Source organism: Nothobranchius furzeri, chromosome 1, assembly GCF_043380555.1.
Source record: "Nothobranchius furzeri strain GRZ-AD chromosome 1, NfurGRZ-RIMD1, whole genome shotgun sequence".
Classification (NCBI taxonomy): domain Eukaryota; kingdom Metazoa; phylum Chordata; class Actinopteri; order Cyprinodontiformes; family Nothobranchiidae; genus Nothobranchius; species Nothobranchius furzeri.
In genome coordinates this window covers 66,952,321-66,971,136 of record NC_091741.1, presented here as the reverse complement: position 1 = coordinate 66,971,136, position 18,816 = coordinate 66,952,321, and the positions used below count along the sequence as shown (strand labels likewise).

The 18,816-nt window shown below is 41.7% G+C and overlaps 1 protein-coding gene across 6 annotated transcripts in view; it reads left to right on the top strand.

The window, feature by feature from the left end:
• LOC107380771 (protocadherin-1) overlaps positions 1-18,816 on the top strand; it is a 240,387-nt gene that overhangs the window by 160,164 nt on the left and 61,407 nt on the right. The window contains exon 5 of one of the 6 annotated variants that reach the window (XM_054739401.2): positions 10,935-12,140. The exons of the other annotated variants lie outside the window; for them this stretch is intronic. Within the exon in view, the coding sequence (XP_054595376.1) occupies positions 10,935-10,996 (62 nt within the window). The 3' untranslated portion in view covers positions 10,997-12,140. Of the gene's footprint in view, positions 1-10,934; positions 12,141-18,816 lie in introns of those variants that run through there. 6 annotated transcript variants of the gene reach the window in all.

Genomic DNA, 18,816 nt, shown 5'->3' with positions numbered 1-18,816 from the left:
CTCTTCTGTGAATCCAAATTTACATGGGTGCAGATTCGTACTGCTGGTAAAACTTATTAAACATAGTCACAAATGATGTCACATTTCCTTGAAACGAGCCATAAATCAGGATCTAGGTTTATTTTTTGTTCCTTCTACACTTGTATCTTTTCTTTTCTACATTTTTTGTCTAATTCTTTTCAGGGCCCAGTTTTCTCTCATCTCTCTTCGTTTTATATGTCTGTCTTTAGTTCCGTCTCTCTCCGTCTGACACTGAGTGATTGAGAAAAGGTGGAAATAAGTCAAAGTGGGAGCCAGGCAACTAAAAATGATTGGGCCAAAATAAAAAAAAGGAAAGAGAGAGAAGAAAAGGTGGAGAACTGAGAGAGAGCAAAACACTTAAGAGAGAAAATCGACTTTGAAAAATGAGAAAGACTGAGCGGCGGGTCAGAGCTTCGCCAATAAAGTGAAAAGAAAGATAAAAGATTCAGCCTTGGCAGGAGAAACTGAAGCGCTTTCCTGAGAGCTCTTCAGCCCGGTGGACACATCCAGCCTGCCGCTCCGCTCTCCCACAGCCATTTAACTGATTTAATTCTCCAAAATGGAGTCTCTCTGTCAGTCTGAGCTGCTTTTTTCCCAGCTGTCACATTTCAGACTCTCTTCTCAGCCTCTTCCACAGTAAATCTGTTTAACAGCAGCACATAAAAATGACATAAATTCAAAGGTTGAGCCGTGTCAAACAGCACAACAAGCACGCCAGAACCTAATAAAGACTGCAGCTCCAGCTGACAGCATGATCACAAACATGTAATGAGCTAACAGATGATGCAGCAGAGTCCACACACAATTCCTCACTTTTACCTTCGTGGTACAATCAGCGGTTACAGTGCCGTTAAATTCATATACATCGTTTAGATTGTGTAACCTTATACAAGAGAAGGATGATAGTACAGCAGAAATACGGTTACTGGTGAGTCTCAGGTAAGAAAAACAATTCAGCCGTGTCTTTTGAGTTGTAATAATAATGAGATGGCTAAAAGCAGCTTCAATCAAAGGCTTTTTAGATTAAATATGTGCAGAAAATCTTCAGTTTGCTGAGAAATGTTGACTAAATAAATAACTTATCTGCTGCCTTAATTTTGTGAAACCATTCAAGGAACCAGGAGGAGTATCAACAAGTCAGGTCCAGTACCTCAGACAGCACTGCATCCGGAAGCGTCATCCAGTCCTAGTGAGAGCCGCTATCCAGCCCGTTTTATGGGTTTCCCTGCTTCAACACACCTGGTTTTAATCAGCAGGTGATTAACAGGCATTTACAGATCCTGATGAGCTGCGGAACAGGGAAACATCTAAAACATGCTGGATAGTGCCTCTCCAGGACCAGGGTTCCCTATCCCTGAGATAGAACCACACGGAGCAGAACAGTAGCTTGATGTTGACCCGTTTTAGAGGAAAAAAAAAACAGAACCGCAACAGAGAACTGTATCAGTTTTCCAGGTTTTTGTTGGAGGGAATGGACACAGCACGATCCAGAAGCAAAGAGGAGAAGAAAAGCTTGTGCCACTCAAACCTCCCAGTAAAAAACATCTGATGCAGAACAAAAAGCCTCTCTCGGACTTCTCTGAGACGCCACATGAGTGTTTATTCTACTGTAGACCTTGTGAAAAGGAAGCCCGGAGCTGTGAACAGAGCAAACAGGGAAAAAAGACCATGACATTATCACAGGCCTGACGGGCAGAGTGGCTGTATAAGTTATCTTTTTACAAACAGCCACTTTTCATGCAGCTACCGAAGCCTTCATGCCCCGTAACCCTCTGTGTTCTGAGCTGCTGCTGGTGGTTCAGAGACTGGAGGATACTTGCTGACATAAGTCCATCATGTTCACCAGTACTTAGGTTTCAACTAGTTCTTTGTCTGGCATTTACTTGATTTTAAATTGCCCAAAAACTGTCTTGAATATATATATATATATATATACATATACATGTGTGTGGGTGTGTGTGCGTGAGTGTGTGTGTTGTTGTTGAAGTCAAAATGATGATCATCATTGCAAAGAAAACAAAGTCAGTGGTAAAGTCGCCCTTAAAGGTTTACCAATCAGAGGTGAGCTGCCCAAATATCAGGAAATAAGAGCCCAAAACCTGCAGCCAAGCTTAACTCTGATGTTGCAATGTTCTAGTTCCTGAAATATGTGCACCGGAGCTTTTTGTCCACAGAGTACAACTAACAGGGCATTCATTCCTACTAGAGACCACTGTAAATATACGTGTTGGTGTTGGTAAATGTAGTGCTTTAAGAGCTTAATATATTACCTGTACTTATGACCATTAAGCTGTGATACTCTATATAAATATAGAATATCAACCTGCTTGGTCTTTGGATGTTTAATCAGAAGATTCTAGGATTCTTTGTTTATTCAGGGATTGTAAACACTTTGTCTTGATTCAAGGAAAGAGTCAGGTTTATAAAATAATTTATTTTCCAAACAATTAAAACATGACAAGTTAACTAATATTTACTGTGATGGATGGATCTAGTTGGGTGAAATGTGATGTATGGTGCCTATGTGTGAATATGATGTTATATCGTATCTAGAAGAACTGAGTTTTGGGTGTAAAAGGGAAAGAATTTGGTTTGCGTTAAGCTATGAAGTTGATTCTTATCAAAAGCCATCACACACTATCTGTGTGTCTACTTCACCCTTTCTTGGAGACCCTCTTCATGGATCCGAAGGTCAGAGAGGTCAGATGACCTCTGGCACCGAGGGCCGTAGAATACCCGTAGCACCGACTCTTCTGTCCAGAGATGTCCCGGGTCACAACAAAAGGATGGAACCCTTTGCGTCTCCGAGGACTCTTAAGGAGTTGGAACATTATCAGCTTAGTTCTGCAGGAACCGTTTGCTGTGTAGCAGTAGGCAGCTTTTAGCAGGGTTTTGGCAGCTGGCCAAAACTGTTCAGGGTTAAAGAGGTGTCGCTCCGGACGGCCGTTCCGAAGCGCTCTCTAGAACTGAAATGCTGAGTGATGGGAAGCTGGAATGCGACTCCTACTGCTGAATCACTGTAAGTGATTCTGTTTTAATATTCTCATATTATGATTTACATGGCCAATCAGAGCATGCCATGTTAAGGGATATTACCAAGACAACTCAGAACACCACGCCTTCTTGAGATACCAGATGCTCTGATCTGGGGTAAAGAAATATCTATGTGTCATGAGTTTAACTTAACTTTAATTTGTCCTTGTGTCTGGTGCAGGTGACAATTCCCTTGTCATATCAAACATTACTGATTACCATATATTTAAATCAATGTAATAATTCATTTCATTTCAATAATTCAAGCACAGATTAATGAAACATTATTATTATCCATATAACATGTGTTAATTTCATTTAATGAAAATGTTCACTTTACTGAGATAGTGGGCACTCCTGCGGTGTTGTCAGAGAAGGCTTTGTTTGAGAACACAGGCTGACAACGTGTCCCTCCTGAAATGCCAACAAGGCTGCAGTATCCTTCTGGCTTGTAGGGAGATAGAGTGTAAAATCCACTTTAGAGGATAGAATTAGGTCTGCAGATGACCAGTTGCATTTCGGTCAATATGTAGGTGAAAACTGACCATTTTTGGACATTACATATGAGAGTTCCACAACTTGAAGTTTTTTGAGTGGTATACAATTTCACAAACCAACACATTCTCACTCCCAACGCGTCGGTAGCAAATGTTTGTCCAGTCACCTTCTGTGTCAGCCAATGATGCCAAAAGTGCCATTTTTCATCACAGCTGTACGAAAAGATGTCTTCATTGATTCCAGTGCAGATCCCAATGTGGCGTCAGAGTGACGAAATGGGATGTTCGCTGGCGTTCTACTGAACATGCACATTTGACCCCATCCAAAGGGCACTTTTGGCGTTGGTGTCTGATGCGGAGGGTGTGTTTCCAACATGTTGGGAGTAAGAATGTGTTGCACAAACACATAAGAATCTCTTGCAGAGCTATTCAATTCCGAGCCCCTAGGGCCGGTATCCAGCAGGTTTTAGTGGTTTCTCTGGTCCAACACACAAGATTCAGTGGTTGAATCACCTGTGCAGAATCTCATCAGGCTTTGTAAAAACCTGCTGATTGATCAGGTGTGTTGAAGCAGGATTAAAACTAAATCATGCTGGATTGGCTGAAATACAAACAAAATGCAAAATCCACCCATCCATCCATCTCTCGGTTATCAATCTTATCCCTAATCCAGGGTCATGTTTCCCTTTTTGAATCACTGTGACTACTAGAGCCAGGTTTAGTCCTTTAGATGTGTAATGACATTTGCTGAAGAACTTCCTGGACTATAATTCCAACAGTTTTTAAAGCAGAAATGTCCGTCCTTCATTGAATTAGTCCTTCACTTTCCTCACATGCAATTTCTGATCTTGCTTCTGATGTAGTTTAACACACAAGTGGCATTTCAATCCATAGTGCAGCGAGTCCACCACAGCCCTATGCAGTTTTGTGATTGGAGGGCCACTTCAGACCAAGGTCGGCCACAAAGCAGGAGACAGAGAGGAGGTTTTCTTTATTCAGACTACATGAACGGGCTGCACAGGTACACACTGCTGTTGATGTGGTCAAATGCATACAACCTCAGTTTTCATCTATGAGCACTTCAGCTGGAAATGTGTGTTTCTGCAAGGTCAACAATGTTTTACATCCACAGCAAACAATCAGCGTATGCCAGGTCTTAATTCTAAACTAAACGGAAACATTTGTTCAAAAATAGTTACATCTATTCCCTTCATTGTTTGTATGAAGATTTCTGGTTCGTACTCATAGTGAGTAAACTATTGGGGCCATTCTGGGTAATTGGTTCCAGTTACCCATCAGACTCTTGGGATTTAGCCTCAGCTCTTCTTGGTTTTAGTTTTGCTGCAGATTGGTCGATCTCATGTTTGTCTTTGACCCGTTTCCTCCTCTGGGTCTGTATTGACCACTGACCTCTGCTAGAACTCTTAATCTGAAAAAGTGAAAAATAAAGAGCAGAAACCCAGACGTGTACTGGCTGCATATGAAGCAGCAGAAAACCGTGGTGTCCTTGAAGGAGAAAAACAGATTTATCATTTTAACAGCTCTTATTAGTGCTGTGCAGGGTTGCATTTAGATATTGTTAAATATTGTTGGTTAAAAGGAAATCAAACTGCGGAGGTATGTGTCTATGGGAAGGCTGAACTTGCATGTTTATGTTTCCAAAAAATAGTGCTAGACCTTTAACTTTTCATTATCTATTGTTGGATTTCTCCAAAGCAGTTGAAGAGTCTCTGGAATTTTCTCAAGTTATTTCTTTCATTTGCCCTTCTGTTGAAGAAAGCCCTTATACTTAACCCTCTCTGGCTCAAAATAAGTTTTGATAAAAGGACAAACAACTAAGTCCTTCAGGGGTACTTCTGAGTTAAAAAATGCTCATGAAATACATATGTGGAGTAACCAGGTAGGTAGGTTTTAACACTGCAAATGTGCAACGCCTGCCTACAGAGGGTTAAAGGTCTAGCGCAGGGGTCGGCAACCTGTTCCCATCAAAGAGCCATTATTACCCTTTTCCCACAGTAAAGAAAACACTGGGAGCCACAGCAGCCGCGGCGTTGTGGGCGGGGCCTACCCTCAGACATCTGAGAGCTGCTTTAACCAATCACAACAGGTGACAGCAGCCAGTATCGGTCGCTTGGGGACGTCAAAGTTATCTTTCATAAATTGATAATCAATAAAACGATTTATATAAAGTGGATCCAGAAGTTGTAGCCCGTCTCTGCCGACAATATTTTGATATTTTTCACCCTGTTGGTGGTTTTACTGAGCAGGTGCCACTTTTGTCATGCGTTTCTTTATAAAACATGTTTAGACTGTTCAGAATACAAATCCAGGCTCTGTCACGTTTGATTGTTGTAATTAAACTTTGTAGGTGGGGAAGGTCAGAAAAGTATCCGATCATTTTGTTTTTCCCTCATTTACAGTGACGGAGATAACGGCGCAGTGCGCCTGGCTCTGGTGTTAATCAAGTTATATTATATCTCTTTGCAGCAATTTTCACAAGAAAACAGAACAGTTAAAAGCAGGGCTTGTGTTGACCGGACAGTTCCCGTATTTGGCCGTTTAATTTGACGGAGAAAGAATAGAAAGAATTACCCCGACGCATGCAGACGAACTGACACTTTATTCGTTATGCACATTGCAGATGTAGCTAAATCACTCAAGAAAAGATTCCCATCTGAAGATCTGAGCTGGACATTGCTCAGCGCAGCTCCCTGTCAGCGCGTACGTACTGTCCACAGCGAGCTGAAGATGTGGAGAGGGGCTTGGAGTGCGTCGCAGAACCAGAGCACATGTGGGAAGATTCCTCCGACTGAAACGAGTTTTCCAAACCCGTCTCTCAGAGAGACTTGTCACTTAGAAAATGTTCCCTGATTATGAAACTCTGGCTGAATAGCGCTTGTTCCTGTCTCCAATGTGGCGACACATCCATGAGCCATCTGAGGAGAGTCCCAGAATCTCACATCCTCTTCAGCTCAGAATGCACCTATGATTACGCACAAGCGTGACGCGTCAACCCGGTCTCACAGTAAGACCGGGTTGGAACTGTTCAGGTTTACGCAGACAAGCACAGAGGGCCGCATCAGATGGATGGAAGAGCCGCATGCGGCTCCAGAGCCACGGGTTGCCGACCCCCGGTCTAGCGGGTTGTAAGTCGAAGCTTTGTTCCCAGAGAAGGTCAGATTTATGAATTTATGTTACTTTACTCCTTTCAAGAAGAATGGACTGGCGGCTTCAAAACATTTGAATCTTATTTTAGTTGTGGTGCCATATATAATCATCAAAACTCTAGTTTAACTCAATATTTATGTTCACCTAATGATTTCACAGCCATTTGTTCACACATATAGATGATGGGATCTTTATTCCTGTAGCCATGAACAACATTTATGCATCAGGCAGCTCTTTTGGATGTTTTGTATGAGGGAGATTCAAACTGCTGAAGCCTCAAAAGTCGTACTCAGGAGGAAAAATGCCCTGCTGCAGCATTTCCAGGAACTAGAAGTGAGCCACATCACAGCCGAGCTTCAGACGGCAAGTTTTGGAGTCTGATTTCCTGATATTTGGACATCTCACCTTGGATTACACCAAGGCAACTCTACCACTGACTCTTTCTTTGCAATGTTGATGTTTTTTCTCCGCAAATAACACAAACCTGAAGGAGGTCTGCCATTTGGTGAAGTTACTAATGCTTACGGTTAGCTTCCACATTTCAAGACATTTTTCTGCTGTTTTCCGGATGCCAAAACAACAACAGCCTTCCTCGTTGTGAGTCAAGATGGGTGAGTCCATGAATGTTAAATGACAGTGTGACGTAGATCTGTCGGGATTTTCAAATCCTGGAGTTTCACCGTCTGTTTTCTATCAGCAGCTAATGCAGGAGATAGGTGTAGGAGACTATTTTCATGTAGCCTGTATGAAAAACTCAGAGTAACTAATCAGAAATAATTATTTAAAAATGTTTTTTCAGTCAACCACATAGCAACGTTTTAACCTCAAGAATTGGTTTACAACATGCTGAATTTCTGGTCTCCTTTGTTATTGCTGTCATCCCGGTGTCCACTCCCAACGGGAGCACAGGCACACACTCCTCCTGCTCATCCTTAAATGCTACCGGTAAAACAATTTTAACGAATAGTCAAACAGAACAAAAAATAACCAGAGAAAGTAGAAATTATTTTGATGACATTATTGATGAAACTAATTTCTGCAGAAATGAAAAGGTTCAATTTAGCAATATTTATGATTTTAATTGTCCCTATTTTTATGTTTAATGTATTTTACATTGCATTTCTTTTTACTTGATTTTCATTTTTTGACAAATCTGTGAAACCCCTCAACCAACTCTAAAGGTTTTTAATCTGCTATAGAAATACATTTGTTTTTATCGTACTATTAGCATAATGCAAAGTCGATTAAAATCCCTTGGTTCCTTGGAGGAAATTCACATAGCCAAAACACGATGGTGGGGTTATACTTGCTTCGGTCAAATCTTTAAATTTATGTTATGTCCATTTTTTTTATTTGACCTTTAGTTATTATGGCTAAATCAGATTGAGAAAAAATCTTTGTTTGTAAGAGGTGAAAAAAATATTTATATATACCACAACCGGATAATTTCTAAGGTTTTCTGTAGATGAATAATTCTAAAAAATAAAATGCTTTTCAGAACATCCCAGCCATCTGATCATCGGGAAAAATAAAGCAAAAAAATAAAAAATAAAAACACACCACATTCAAATGAAAGCTCTTTCAGCTTTTACAGCATCCTTCTGCCACTGAGATAGAAAAGAACCTTGACATTTTTGGAATATTTTATCACAAAAATGTCCTTTATATGTTTTATGTGAACAACGGAGCTTAAGGCGACTTTGAAGGAGCTTTAATGTCATTGTTAATTTGGAGCTTTACTATCAACTCAGTGTGTCGCTTCATTTAACCAGAAGTTTCTGTGAAACCCAGGAGTGTTGTGAATAAACTAACTACAGACTTACAATTTGAAAGTCTCCATAAAATCATGTATTGGTCACACGTGAAAGTATCTAGCTTTATTTTAAATCGTATAAAAAAATCTTGTGTTTCATACAAAATATGTTGTTTATTCAGCTTCCAAAAGATATGTTTTAATTCCTGATTCAAACCCTGAACTCGTGCTGCCCTGACATTTGTCAGATCTGCCGCCTTTATCCGATTCAAACCCCAAACATCAGCTCTGTCGTTTCTTCTCCCTGTAAATATTAACATACACTAAATTTACACAGAGTCTGCCTCGCAGCCTCGTGTAACCTGGCTTTGATTTGACGCTGTCGTGACCCACTTCCCAGATCAACGACATCTGGAGGAGGGGAAGGAAGAGGGTGGTTGCCTGGGGGTGCTGATGGTGTCTTACAAACGTGCCTCACGGGAGGTAACCTCTGGAGCAGGTAGCATGGAGGAGGTGCTAAATGGGTACGACGTCCAACTGTTTATTTTTCTAAGAGCAGATGCTGGCCCGACGGGGGACTGGTGTGTGTGTGTGTGTGTGTGTGTGTGTGTGTGTGTGTGTGTGTGTGTGTGTGTGTGTGTGTGTGTGTGTGTGTGTGTGTGTGTGTGTGTGTGTGTGTGTGTGTGTGTGTGTGTGCGTGTGTGTGTGTGCGTGTGTGTGCGTGTGTGTGTGTTTGGGTGTGGGTGTGGGTGTGGGGGGACAAAACTCAAGAGGGGAGAGTTTAAAATGAGAGGAGAGAGATGAGCAGTTATTTAAATCAAAAGAAGAAACATGTAATCCCTGTACCTCAGGCCATGTGTGTGTCAGCTTCATGTTTCCACGTTCTCTCCATTAAAATGTGACCTCACACACACATGACAGCCAGCAGCTATAACTCATCATCCTCAGTGTGTGTGTGTGTGTGTGTGTGTGTGTGTGTATGTGTGTGCCTTTGTGTAACTTGATTCATAAGTCGAAGGTCACCAACTACGTGTAATTCTTGTGTCCTCATTCTAATAAAACACGTAGCAACAGCAGCCGGTTCAGGAGGATTCAGCTGAACAAGAAGCAAACATTTGCTCTGGATTACCAGCACAAATATTCACCTGACAGCAGCCGAGTTCCTACTGTGCAGCTGTTATCTGGAGCTCATTGTTAAAGCTACAAAAGCAGTTTGTGGTGGGAAACCAGGGGTAATATCCAATGTGGAATATCCCAAAACAGACATCAAACACAGGGTAGAGAGGTTCTGGTCACATTTATAACCAAACATTAACCCTAATGGTTCCATGCTAGAGCTTGCTAAGCTGCTTTCTTTGGCCTTTATGCAACCAAGAAAGAGCCTCATGATTAAAAATAAATATATATATATATATATATATTTAAATTACAAACCACATACATATGATTCACAAATACATACAATATGTTGATCATTTAAAATCTTATTGAAGAAGAGTATGAGTCTCAATACATTGGGAGCATGCTTACATTTTGAGTCTAGGTTACAGAACATCATGAGTGTTCAAAACTAAAACCACAGAGTGTGATTAATAACTTTAAAGAATGTTGGGACAGATCAAGAGCCTGATTAGGTGTGGAGGCTACAGAACACATCATTAACATTCTATGGAAGATAACATTTTTTTGATTACTTAGAGATTTTTGATGCATATAAACTAACTTAGAGTGGCCCTAGAACAGATACGTGTGGAACACCATGGGATATGGAAAGCTACAAGTAATCCCTTCTGCTTTTAAACACTGAAATGTGTTAGGGATAGGGCTAGGGTTGAAAAAACTGCAACAAAACACTAACTGGATGTTTTGGCAGTCCAACAATGATTCAATTTAGCTGTTTAATTTGAATTAGTGTGACTGATCGAATGCGTCCATTTACTTTAATGGTCACAGCCTGATGAAACATTGAACTCAACCTTTAATGAAGCACATTAAAAAGTCATGAAACCACCTGACTGATTTTACATTTCATAATGCAAAATGCTGTGATGTGTAAGAGCAAAGTGTGTGTGTGATAAAATAACATCCACTGTTTTCATGACAACCCTTGACTCGGGATCACAGTCTGCCTTTATGCTCATCTCAGAATTGTTTTACATCATTTTGACCATTTTCTGTTCTTATTCCACCTGTTTAGTATTTAAATAACATTTACTATATTGCTGTCAGTTCTGCTTTAGCTGTGATAGTTTGAGCTCATGCGCAGATCAATTTTTTTTATAAAAATCTGAATTCATTTGATTGTGAATCTGCAAGCAGCTGCTACATTTTTAAGCTTTTTTTTGTCTCTAGTAATCCTCTTTTTTTGACATATTTTTGCTCATTGATGAGACATTTTGCATGGAATGTATTCTGCGTTGCGTTACCTGAGGTGTAAGACGTTCGTGTCTATCCTCTTGTAGGTGGAGCGTCGTCAAGCACCCAGCAGCCGGAGAGGAGGTCCGGACAAAAAAGACTGCCTTAAGACAAAACTAAAGACACAAAGAGCATCATAAGCTTCCCTTTTTCTTCCTCCAATTTACATAAAGAAAACACATTTAAGTCCTCAAGCTTTTTTCTTCTCTGCTGCAGTTCTGAGGATTTTTTTCTCTCTTCCCATTTCTGCCTGTGGTTGTGAGCTGCTTTTTCCTTTTATTTTGCTTCATGTTTTTACATTTTTGGTCCAATTTCCAGGAGGAGGAGAATCACACCATAAAACAAATGAAGGAAAACCTTTTATTATTTTTTTTTTTGTAAGAAGGTGCCCCAAACACACAGGATTTAAGCATTTTTTGGTTCTAAGGGGCCTTTTTTTGGACCCATTTCATGAATTAAAAGCAACTTTTTTGGGAGGTGTGGCTTAAAAAAAACGACTGAAATTTTCTCCTAGTGGATGTGACTGATGTGGACTCAACCTGATTACGGTGGATTATCGAAACTTCGCCTTTTTGAGGCTTTGTTACTCTTGATTTTTTGCAGCTGTTCTTGCAGTATTTTTTTCTCACTTTTAAGATTTTTGATTTGCTTTTTCTGGTAGCCCAGGTGCCTGTAGTTGATGATTGACAGTCAGGGTTCGGAGGACAGGGTGACCAGCAGATAATCAGTTGCCTCGCCTTTTCTCAAAGGCTAACAAAAACGTTGGTAGGAACTGGCATATAACCCCTTCATTGGTCTTCACTGTCATTACTGCCACCATCAATTACCCCCAAAACAACCCAGGAGCATCTAGAACCCACGAAAATCTTACTGTAAAACAAATTCTGGCAAGAAGAGACCAGATTTGTGTTTTTGATGTAAATGTTAGGTCTGGTTATGTAAAAGTCAGTTTAGCACAAACTCAGGAAGCTTTGGAAATTTTCATTAGAATTATGTCTACACACACACACACACACACACACACATATACACACACACACACAGAGAGAGAGAGAGAGAGAGAGAGAGAGAGAGAGAGAGAGAGAGAGAGAGAGAGAGAGAGAGAGAGAGAGAGAGAGAGAGAGAGAGAGAGAGAGAGAGAGAGAGAGAGAGAGAGAGAGAGAGAGAGAGAGAGAGAGAGAGAGAGAGAGAGAGAGAGAGAGAGAGAGAGAGAGAGAGAGAGAGAGAGAGAGAGAGAGAGAGATCTACTTAAAGGCTTACACTCTGGTTCTCAAGTTCACACGACTTCTCAAATGAAGGTTTGTGAAATATTATTAGACAGGGAATCAAGACGTTGAGACAGGATATGCTGACCTGAACAAGGTCAGAGATGTGAGTTTTTGTTTTTAGATTGGATGCGCAGAACGAGAGCTTGTACTACAAAAACAAAAAAAGTGATGACAGGGCGTCCATTCAGGTGGAGCCACAAAATAATCTCCTCTGTCAGACTGAAGCCAATTGAAGCCATGTTGGAGCAGTTGGAAGCTTCCAAATGTGCTTCCAGAAAGAAAAAGGCAGACTTTAGCATCCCACCATCATAGTCATCATTCCTATCATAGCTAATGCATCAAATAGGACAGCGGTTACAGAATTAGGGTCAGAACCCATCCGGAAACACAACATATGTTGTTTAGGAATATGTTGATTTCCAGAAATCAAATGAAACTAACAGAATAATTCCTGATAGCATATTTTCACTGTACTTAATATAAAATATGCTAAACACAGTTATAAGCTGTTAGACAATATTTCAAAGGTTATTTACTTTTTTTTCATGATTTGTTTTGTTTTTTTGCAGAATTTCGTTGTAAGAATGAAATGCAGCGACACAGATCTGTAGTAATGTTGCGGGTCAGAACTTTGGAGAAACACTGAAATGGAACAATTACAATAGTTAAAGTGTTTGGCCCAGTCTTCCATGTAAGGAAATCAAAAGGTAGAGGAACAGTTTAGGATTTTCTTCACTAAAACAAAGACTGTTTCTTTAAATCACATATGTGAGGGACTTTACTTCATAGCTAAATTATTTTTATATGAATTAAACCATGACTCACAGCTAGTTTTAAGCACTTTAACAACATAAACACATCTGCTGATTTGTTTTTATACACCAGCGTTCAAACACAAGTACGCACGCACGCACGCCCGCGAGCACACACACACACGCGCGCACACACACACACACACACACACACACACACACACACACACACACACACACACACACACACACACACACACACACACACACACACACACAAATACATTCGGTGGTTAACCCTTTGATTAAAAAATAAATAAATAAAGCAAAGATTCATTTTTCTTGATTTATATAACTTGGGCCAATGGAATAAAATTATTCAACACTTTTACATATTTTTTTCTTTTTCACGAAACTTCACAGAGTAAGACATAAAAAATAGAGTTAAAAAAAGCCCTAATTAAGTCTCCAGAAAAACATGCTGGGAAAAGTGCACACACAACCCGATTTTTAATGTTCAATCAAAACAATTTATTTATTCACTTTTTTTCTTTGTTAGACACATTATCTTTATTTCAGTATATGCCACTTTTTATGTAAAATTGAGTAAATTAAACATGGATAACTATGAGAAGCATAAAATGTAAAAAAAGGTAAAACATAAATAAAAATCAAGGCAACTCAACCTCAAAATATATAATTTCTCTATAAACTCTAAAAGACAGCCAACAAGGAAATAATTGTATCCATATTATAGACAAATAAATGCCAAAAATATTCAAATCACCTTTGATCATTTGTAAGCTGCTAAAATAAAGTAATTTCATTTTTTATATATTACTAATATTCCTTTAAAGAAGCTTCCAGGTTTATGCTGAGCAGGAGTTTAACAGAGTACGTGTTTTATTATAAAACCTGTCATGAAGGTTTTTATGCTGGTTTTGGTGGAATGTTGTACAGAAATCTCCCGTCTGAACTCTGCTGCTAAACCACATCAGAACCAAAACCCATCTCCGCCTTACCTCTCCTTTCATCTCCTCCTCTTCAACAAGCTTTTCCAAACAAACGGCTGTTTTCTTTTATGATACGTTTTGGAGAACGGTACTTGATTGAGTCGTTCATGAAGTCAGATCTTGACTTTCTTGTAACTTCCACTAAATAATCAGTGTGGCACTTGATCACAATCATAACTTAGTAACAGACTGAAGGTTTTTTTATGTTTTGGTGTGTTACGGGATATAAAGCTGTAAAACAGTGTATGAGTTTGAATATTTGTAGTAATCACTGGTTTGCTGTAGGAGAGCAGCGCGGTGTCCAGCTGCCGTTCCTGTGAATGTACTTTGTATCCACGAGTTTTTATTACATTAAACAAGTGCTGTCAAATGCTACAGCTGTACTCTGGAGTCCTCTTCTTTAACTGCTTCAAATGATGCTTAAGGTGTGTTGCTCTAATCCATCATACGTACCCCGGGTTGTGGGTTTTATGTTTTATTTTGTGCCCTTAAAATATAAAAGAAACACTTTCAGTTCAGGTATTTATCAGTAGAAAGAAAACAGTTTTCATGAAATTCACCCTGAGAGGATTCATTATCTCACTGAGCATCAAGAATTGTTGTCAGTTAGGAGCTCACTGAGCTGCAGCTAGTTGGAGAGAAAACACAGATTTCCAGCTGAGATGCAGTGAAAACTTGGAATTTACAACTATACTGAAACAGTGAGCAGTTCCTGTAAATGTTGTGCAAATTATATTTTTACATTTTAGTCACAAAGCTTCTCAATTAGTTTGCAGTTTATCCTCATTCATTTATTTGTATATTTATTTATTTGTTTGTTTGTTTATTTATTTATTGTTTATACCTCCTGAAGTTGTTTCACATTTTTGCCTCACAAAACGCAGTCTGAGCTTCCAAACACGTTTATAGACGAATGTAATGGAGCCAATGAATGGGAAAGCTAAACCTTGCACAGGAAGAAAAATACATTGTGTTTGGGAGAATTGTCACGTTGTGGGTTGGAGGAGTTGGACCCAATGTGAAGATACCCAGAACAACACGAGGCAGGAAGGGATGTAAAGGAGAACATTCTTTATTAAGAATGACGGAGCGTAAAAAAAACCTAGAAGGGCACGAAAGCTAAAAATCCTAGAAGGGCATGAAGCCAAAATACTATTAGACCTGGGGGGGGGGGGGCAAGGACAATGGACCAATAACACATTGAGACGCAGACAGGGTTATATACTCAAGGGCTGGGTGGTTAAGGAATTGTGCAAAGGTGAGACTAATAAACAGAGAAGAGGAGCACAATGGTGCAGGGGAGGAAACCAGACCTAAAAATGGGGAAGGGAGCAAAATGAACTAAAGAGAGATTACTGACTAGATAAACACTAACAGAAGACTAATGATAAGAGGTGACTTAGGGAAAACATGAGGGAAACCTAGAGAGAGCCTGTAGGAGGCTGGGGAACCACAGGGACACTGAAACCTATGGGGAACACCTAAGGGAAAAAACCTGGAGTGGGCTGGGGAACACAAGGAGGAACATGAGGAGGAATGCAGACAAGGAGACACATGAGGAACACAAGGAGACACATAAGGGAAACCTAGAGAGGGATGGAGAACACTAGGAGACACATGAGGGAGACGCAGAACACAGACCGTGACTGTAGCCCCCTTTAAGGGGCGGATACCAGACGCCCACAAGACACACACAAAATGAAAAACAAGGGGACCAGGGACCAGGGGAGGCTGGGAGGCCGGCAACGGGGAACCAGGAGCTGGGACCAGGAGGCTCTGGGGGGCCGGTGACGGGGAAACAGGAGAAGGGAACAGGAGGCTCTGTGGGCCCGGCGACGGGGAAACAGGAGCCGGGACTCAGGAGACCGAGGGGATGAAGACTCAGGAGGAGGCTGAGGGGATGAAGACTCAGGAGGAGGATGAGGGGACGGAGACTCAGGAGGAGGATGAGGGGACGAAGACTCAGGAGGAGGATGAGGGGATGAAGACTCTGGAGGTGGATGAGGGGACGAAGACTCTGGAGGTGGCTGAGGGGACGAAGACTCTGGAGGTGGCTGAGGGGACGAAGACTCTGGAGGTGGCTGAGGGGACAAATACTCTGGTGGAGGAGGAAAGGATGATGACTCTGGTGGAGGAGGACGGGACGACAACTCTGGTGGGGGAGGAAGGGACGACGACTCTGGAGGAGGAGGAAGGGACGACGACTCTGGTGGAGGAGGATGAGGCGGGGACTCTGGAGGATGAGACGGGGACTCTGGAGGATGAAGCGGGGATGCTGAAGGTTGAAGCAGGGATGCTGGAGGATGAAGAGGGAACGCTGGAGGATGAAGCGGGGATGCTGGAGGATGAAGATGATGAAGGGACGCTGGAGGGTGAGGGGACTCTGGAGGATGAGGGGACTCTGAAGACGAAGTCTCTGAAGGTAAAGACTTTGGAGACTCGGCTGGTGAAGACTCTGCAGGAGGCTGAAGTGAAGTCTCTACAGGCTGCGGGGACGTAGTCTCTGCAGGCTGAGGGGACTCTGGTGGATGAAGAGACGCAGGAGGATGAGGAGGGGACTCTGGAGGATGAGGATGAGGAGGGGACTCTGGAGGATGAGGATGAGGAGGGGACTCTAGAGATGAAGACTCTGGAGATGAAGACTCTGGAGGCGAAGACTCTGGAGACTCTGGAGACTCTGAAGACGAAGACTCTGAAGGCGTAGACTCTGCAGGCATTGACCCTGCAGGCGTAGACCCTGCAGACGTATACACTGCAGGCGTAGACCGGGACACCGCAGGCGTAGACCGGGACACCACAGGCATAGACCGGGACACCACAGGCGTAAACTGGGACACTGCAGGCGTAAACTGGGACAATGCAGGTGTAGACTGGGACACTGAAGGCAAAGATGAGGACTCTCTGACCGGCTGGGCCGGGGACGGAGCCTCTTGGACCGGCAGAGCTGCTGCAGGCGGAGCCTCTTGGACGGGCTGGGCCCCTGCAGGCGGAACCTCTTGGACAGGCTGTGTCGCTGCAGGCGGAGCTTCTTGGATGGGCTGGGGTTGCAGAGCAGGAAACACCTGGACTGATGGAGCTGCTCTGGCCTCAGGAGACTGCCGGTAACAGTGTCGATGTTGTCGACATGTGGAGGTTCAGGCCATCAGAGGAGCGGAGATGGTGCCGGCTGAGGCCGAGGGTGAGGGTGAATGACAGCTCACCAGAGGTGAGGAGGTAGCGCTGTCCGGACTGGGTGAAGGTGTGGAGGTTCGGCCCCTCGAAGATGCAGAGAGGGTGCCTAATAAGACAGAGGCAGCTGACAGATGCCAGTCCACCAGTGAAGAGCCGGTAGCGCTGCCTGGGCCAGATGAAGGTGTGGCGGTGAGTGAAGTGGGTAGTTGTGGGTTGCAGCACAAGACATCTTGTAGATCCTTAGCAAAAATCCAAAAGCTGACTTCCCCTATAGGGTACTGCTCGAAATAGTGGGTGGCTCATTGCAGGGCCTTACCCTTCAGGCAAAGCACCGTGAATGTAACTAGATCGATGTCCATGCCGTCCATACCCAAAAAGCTCACAGTTCCAAATGAACCTCCGACAGGTGTCCGGGTCACCGTCGAAGGTGTACATCCCATGGCGAAGCGTCGGATTACCTGGCGTTACTGCTGGGTCCTGGGATGGTTGGTCCATTCTGTCACATTGTGGGTTGGAGGAGTTGGACCCAATGTGCAGATAACCAGAACAACACGAGGCAGGAAAGGATGTAAAGGAAAACATTCTTTATTAAGAACGACGAAGCCTAAATAAAACCTAGAAGGGCACGGAAGCCAAAAATCCTAGAAGGGTACTCTGTTTCCTCCCACATCCATGCAAGTTAAAGTGGGCGCCAAGGCATGGGCGGAGACTTATTTCATCCACACTTCTGAAAGAGGCGTCGCCTGGGTAGACTGAAAGAGCGGCACGATTGGTCCTAAATAAATGTGGAATAGTTTTAACCTGAAGTTGATGATAGAATTATGGTTTTGGAATGAAATATTAAATTTAAAGTAAGTTGTACTAAACTACCACACTAACGATTACACATGTGTTATAACTCATCTATACAGGTTATCAGCAAACACATTGTTAATTTAGGTGTTACTTGCTCTTTAACTTGAGTGTCTTTGGATAAATGCATCTGTAAAATGAATAAACCTAAACAATCATTAGCCAGTAACTCCAACACCTGAAGCACTGGAGGGGTCATATTAAGGGAATTATAGACATTTAAGGACATTTTAAGGGGTTCTTTCCAGATGTTTAGCTGCAGTTTTCATTCATTCGGACCTAAAAAGGAATAAAATTATTCATTGATAGAAAGTTTATCACTAAGAAGCATCGCTAGAACAAAGAAATATACCACCAATCATTAATGAGGTTACTTTTTGCACTCCGGTCATTTACTAAAAAAATCAGTGCATACAATTTATTTGAAAAAAAAAAAATCAACATTAAACCACCATCACTTTATCCTCCATAGCTCCTGTCTCCTTGAATGTGGATGTTTTATTTTAATTAATTCATCAATTAATTGATTAATTAATTAATGATTAATTAACCAAATCACTATTTATTTGATGCAGCAGCTATTTATTTGTGTTGATGCTAACAAAAGAAAATAAAAAAAGTTCATTTTAAAGGATCAGGAATCTGCTCATTGCAGCACATTTTCAGTTTCTACCTTTGCTCTTTCTGCATCTTTTCACCAGCATAGTAAGACACTAAGTTAAAATAAAAGATAAATATGTTAAATGTCAAGAGATATTTGTGAGGTGAAAACTGTGTGAAGGTTCTGTAAATCGTGCTAAATTAGTTCATGTCATCATTTCAAAACTACTTTCCATATTGTACCTGCAGGGGGAAGAGTTATATCTTTTAAAA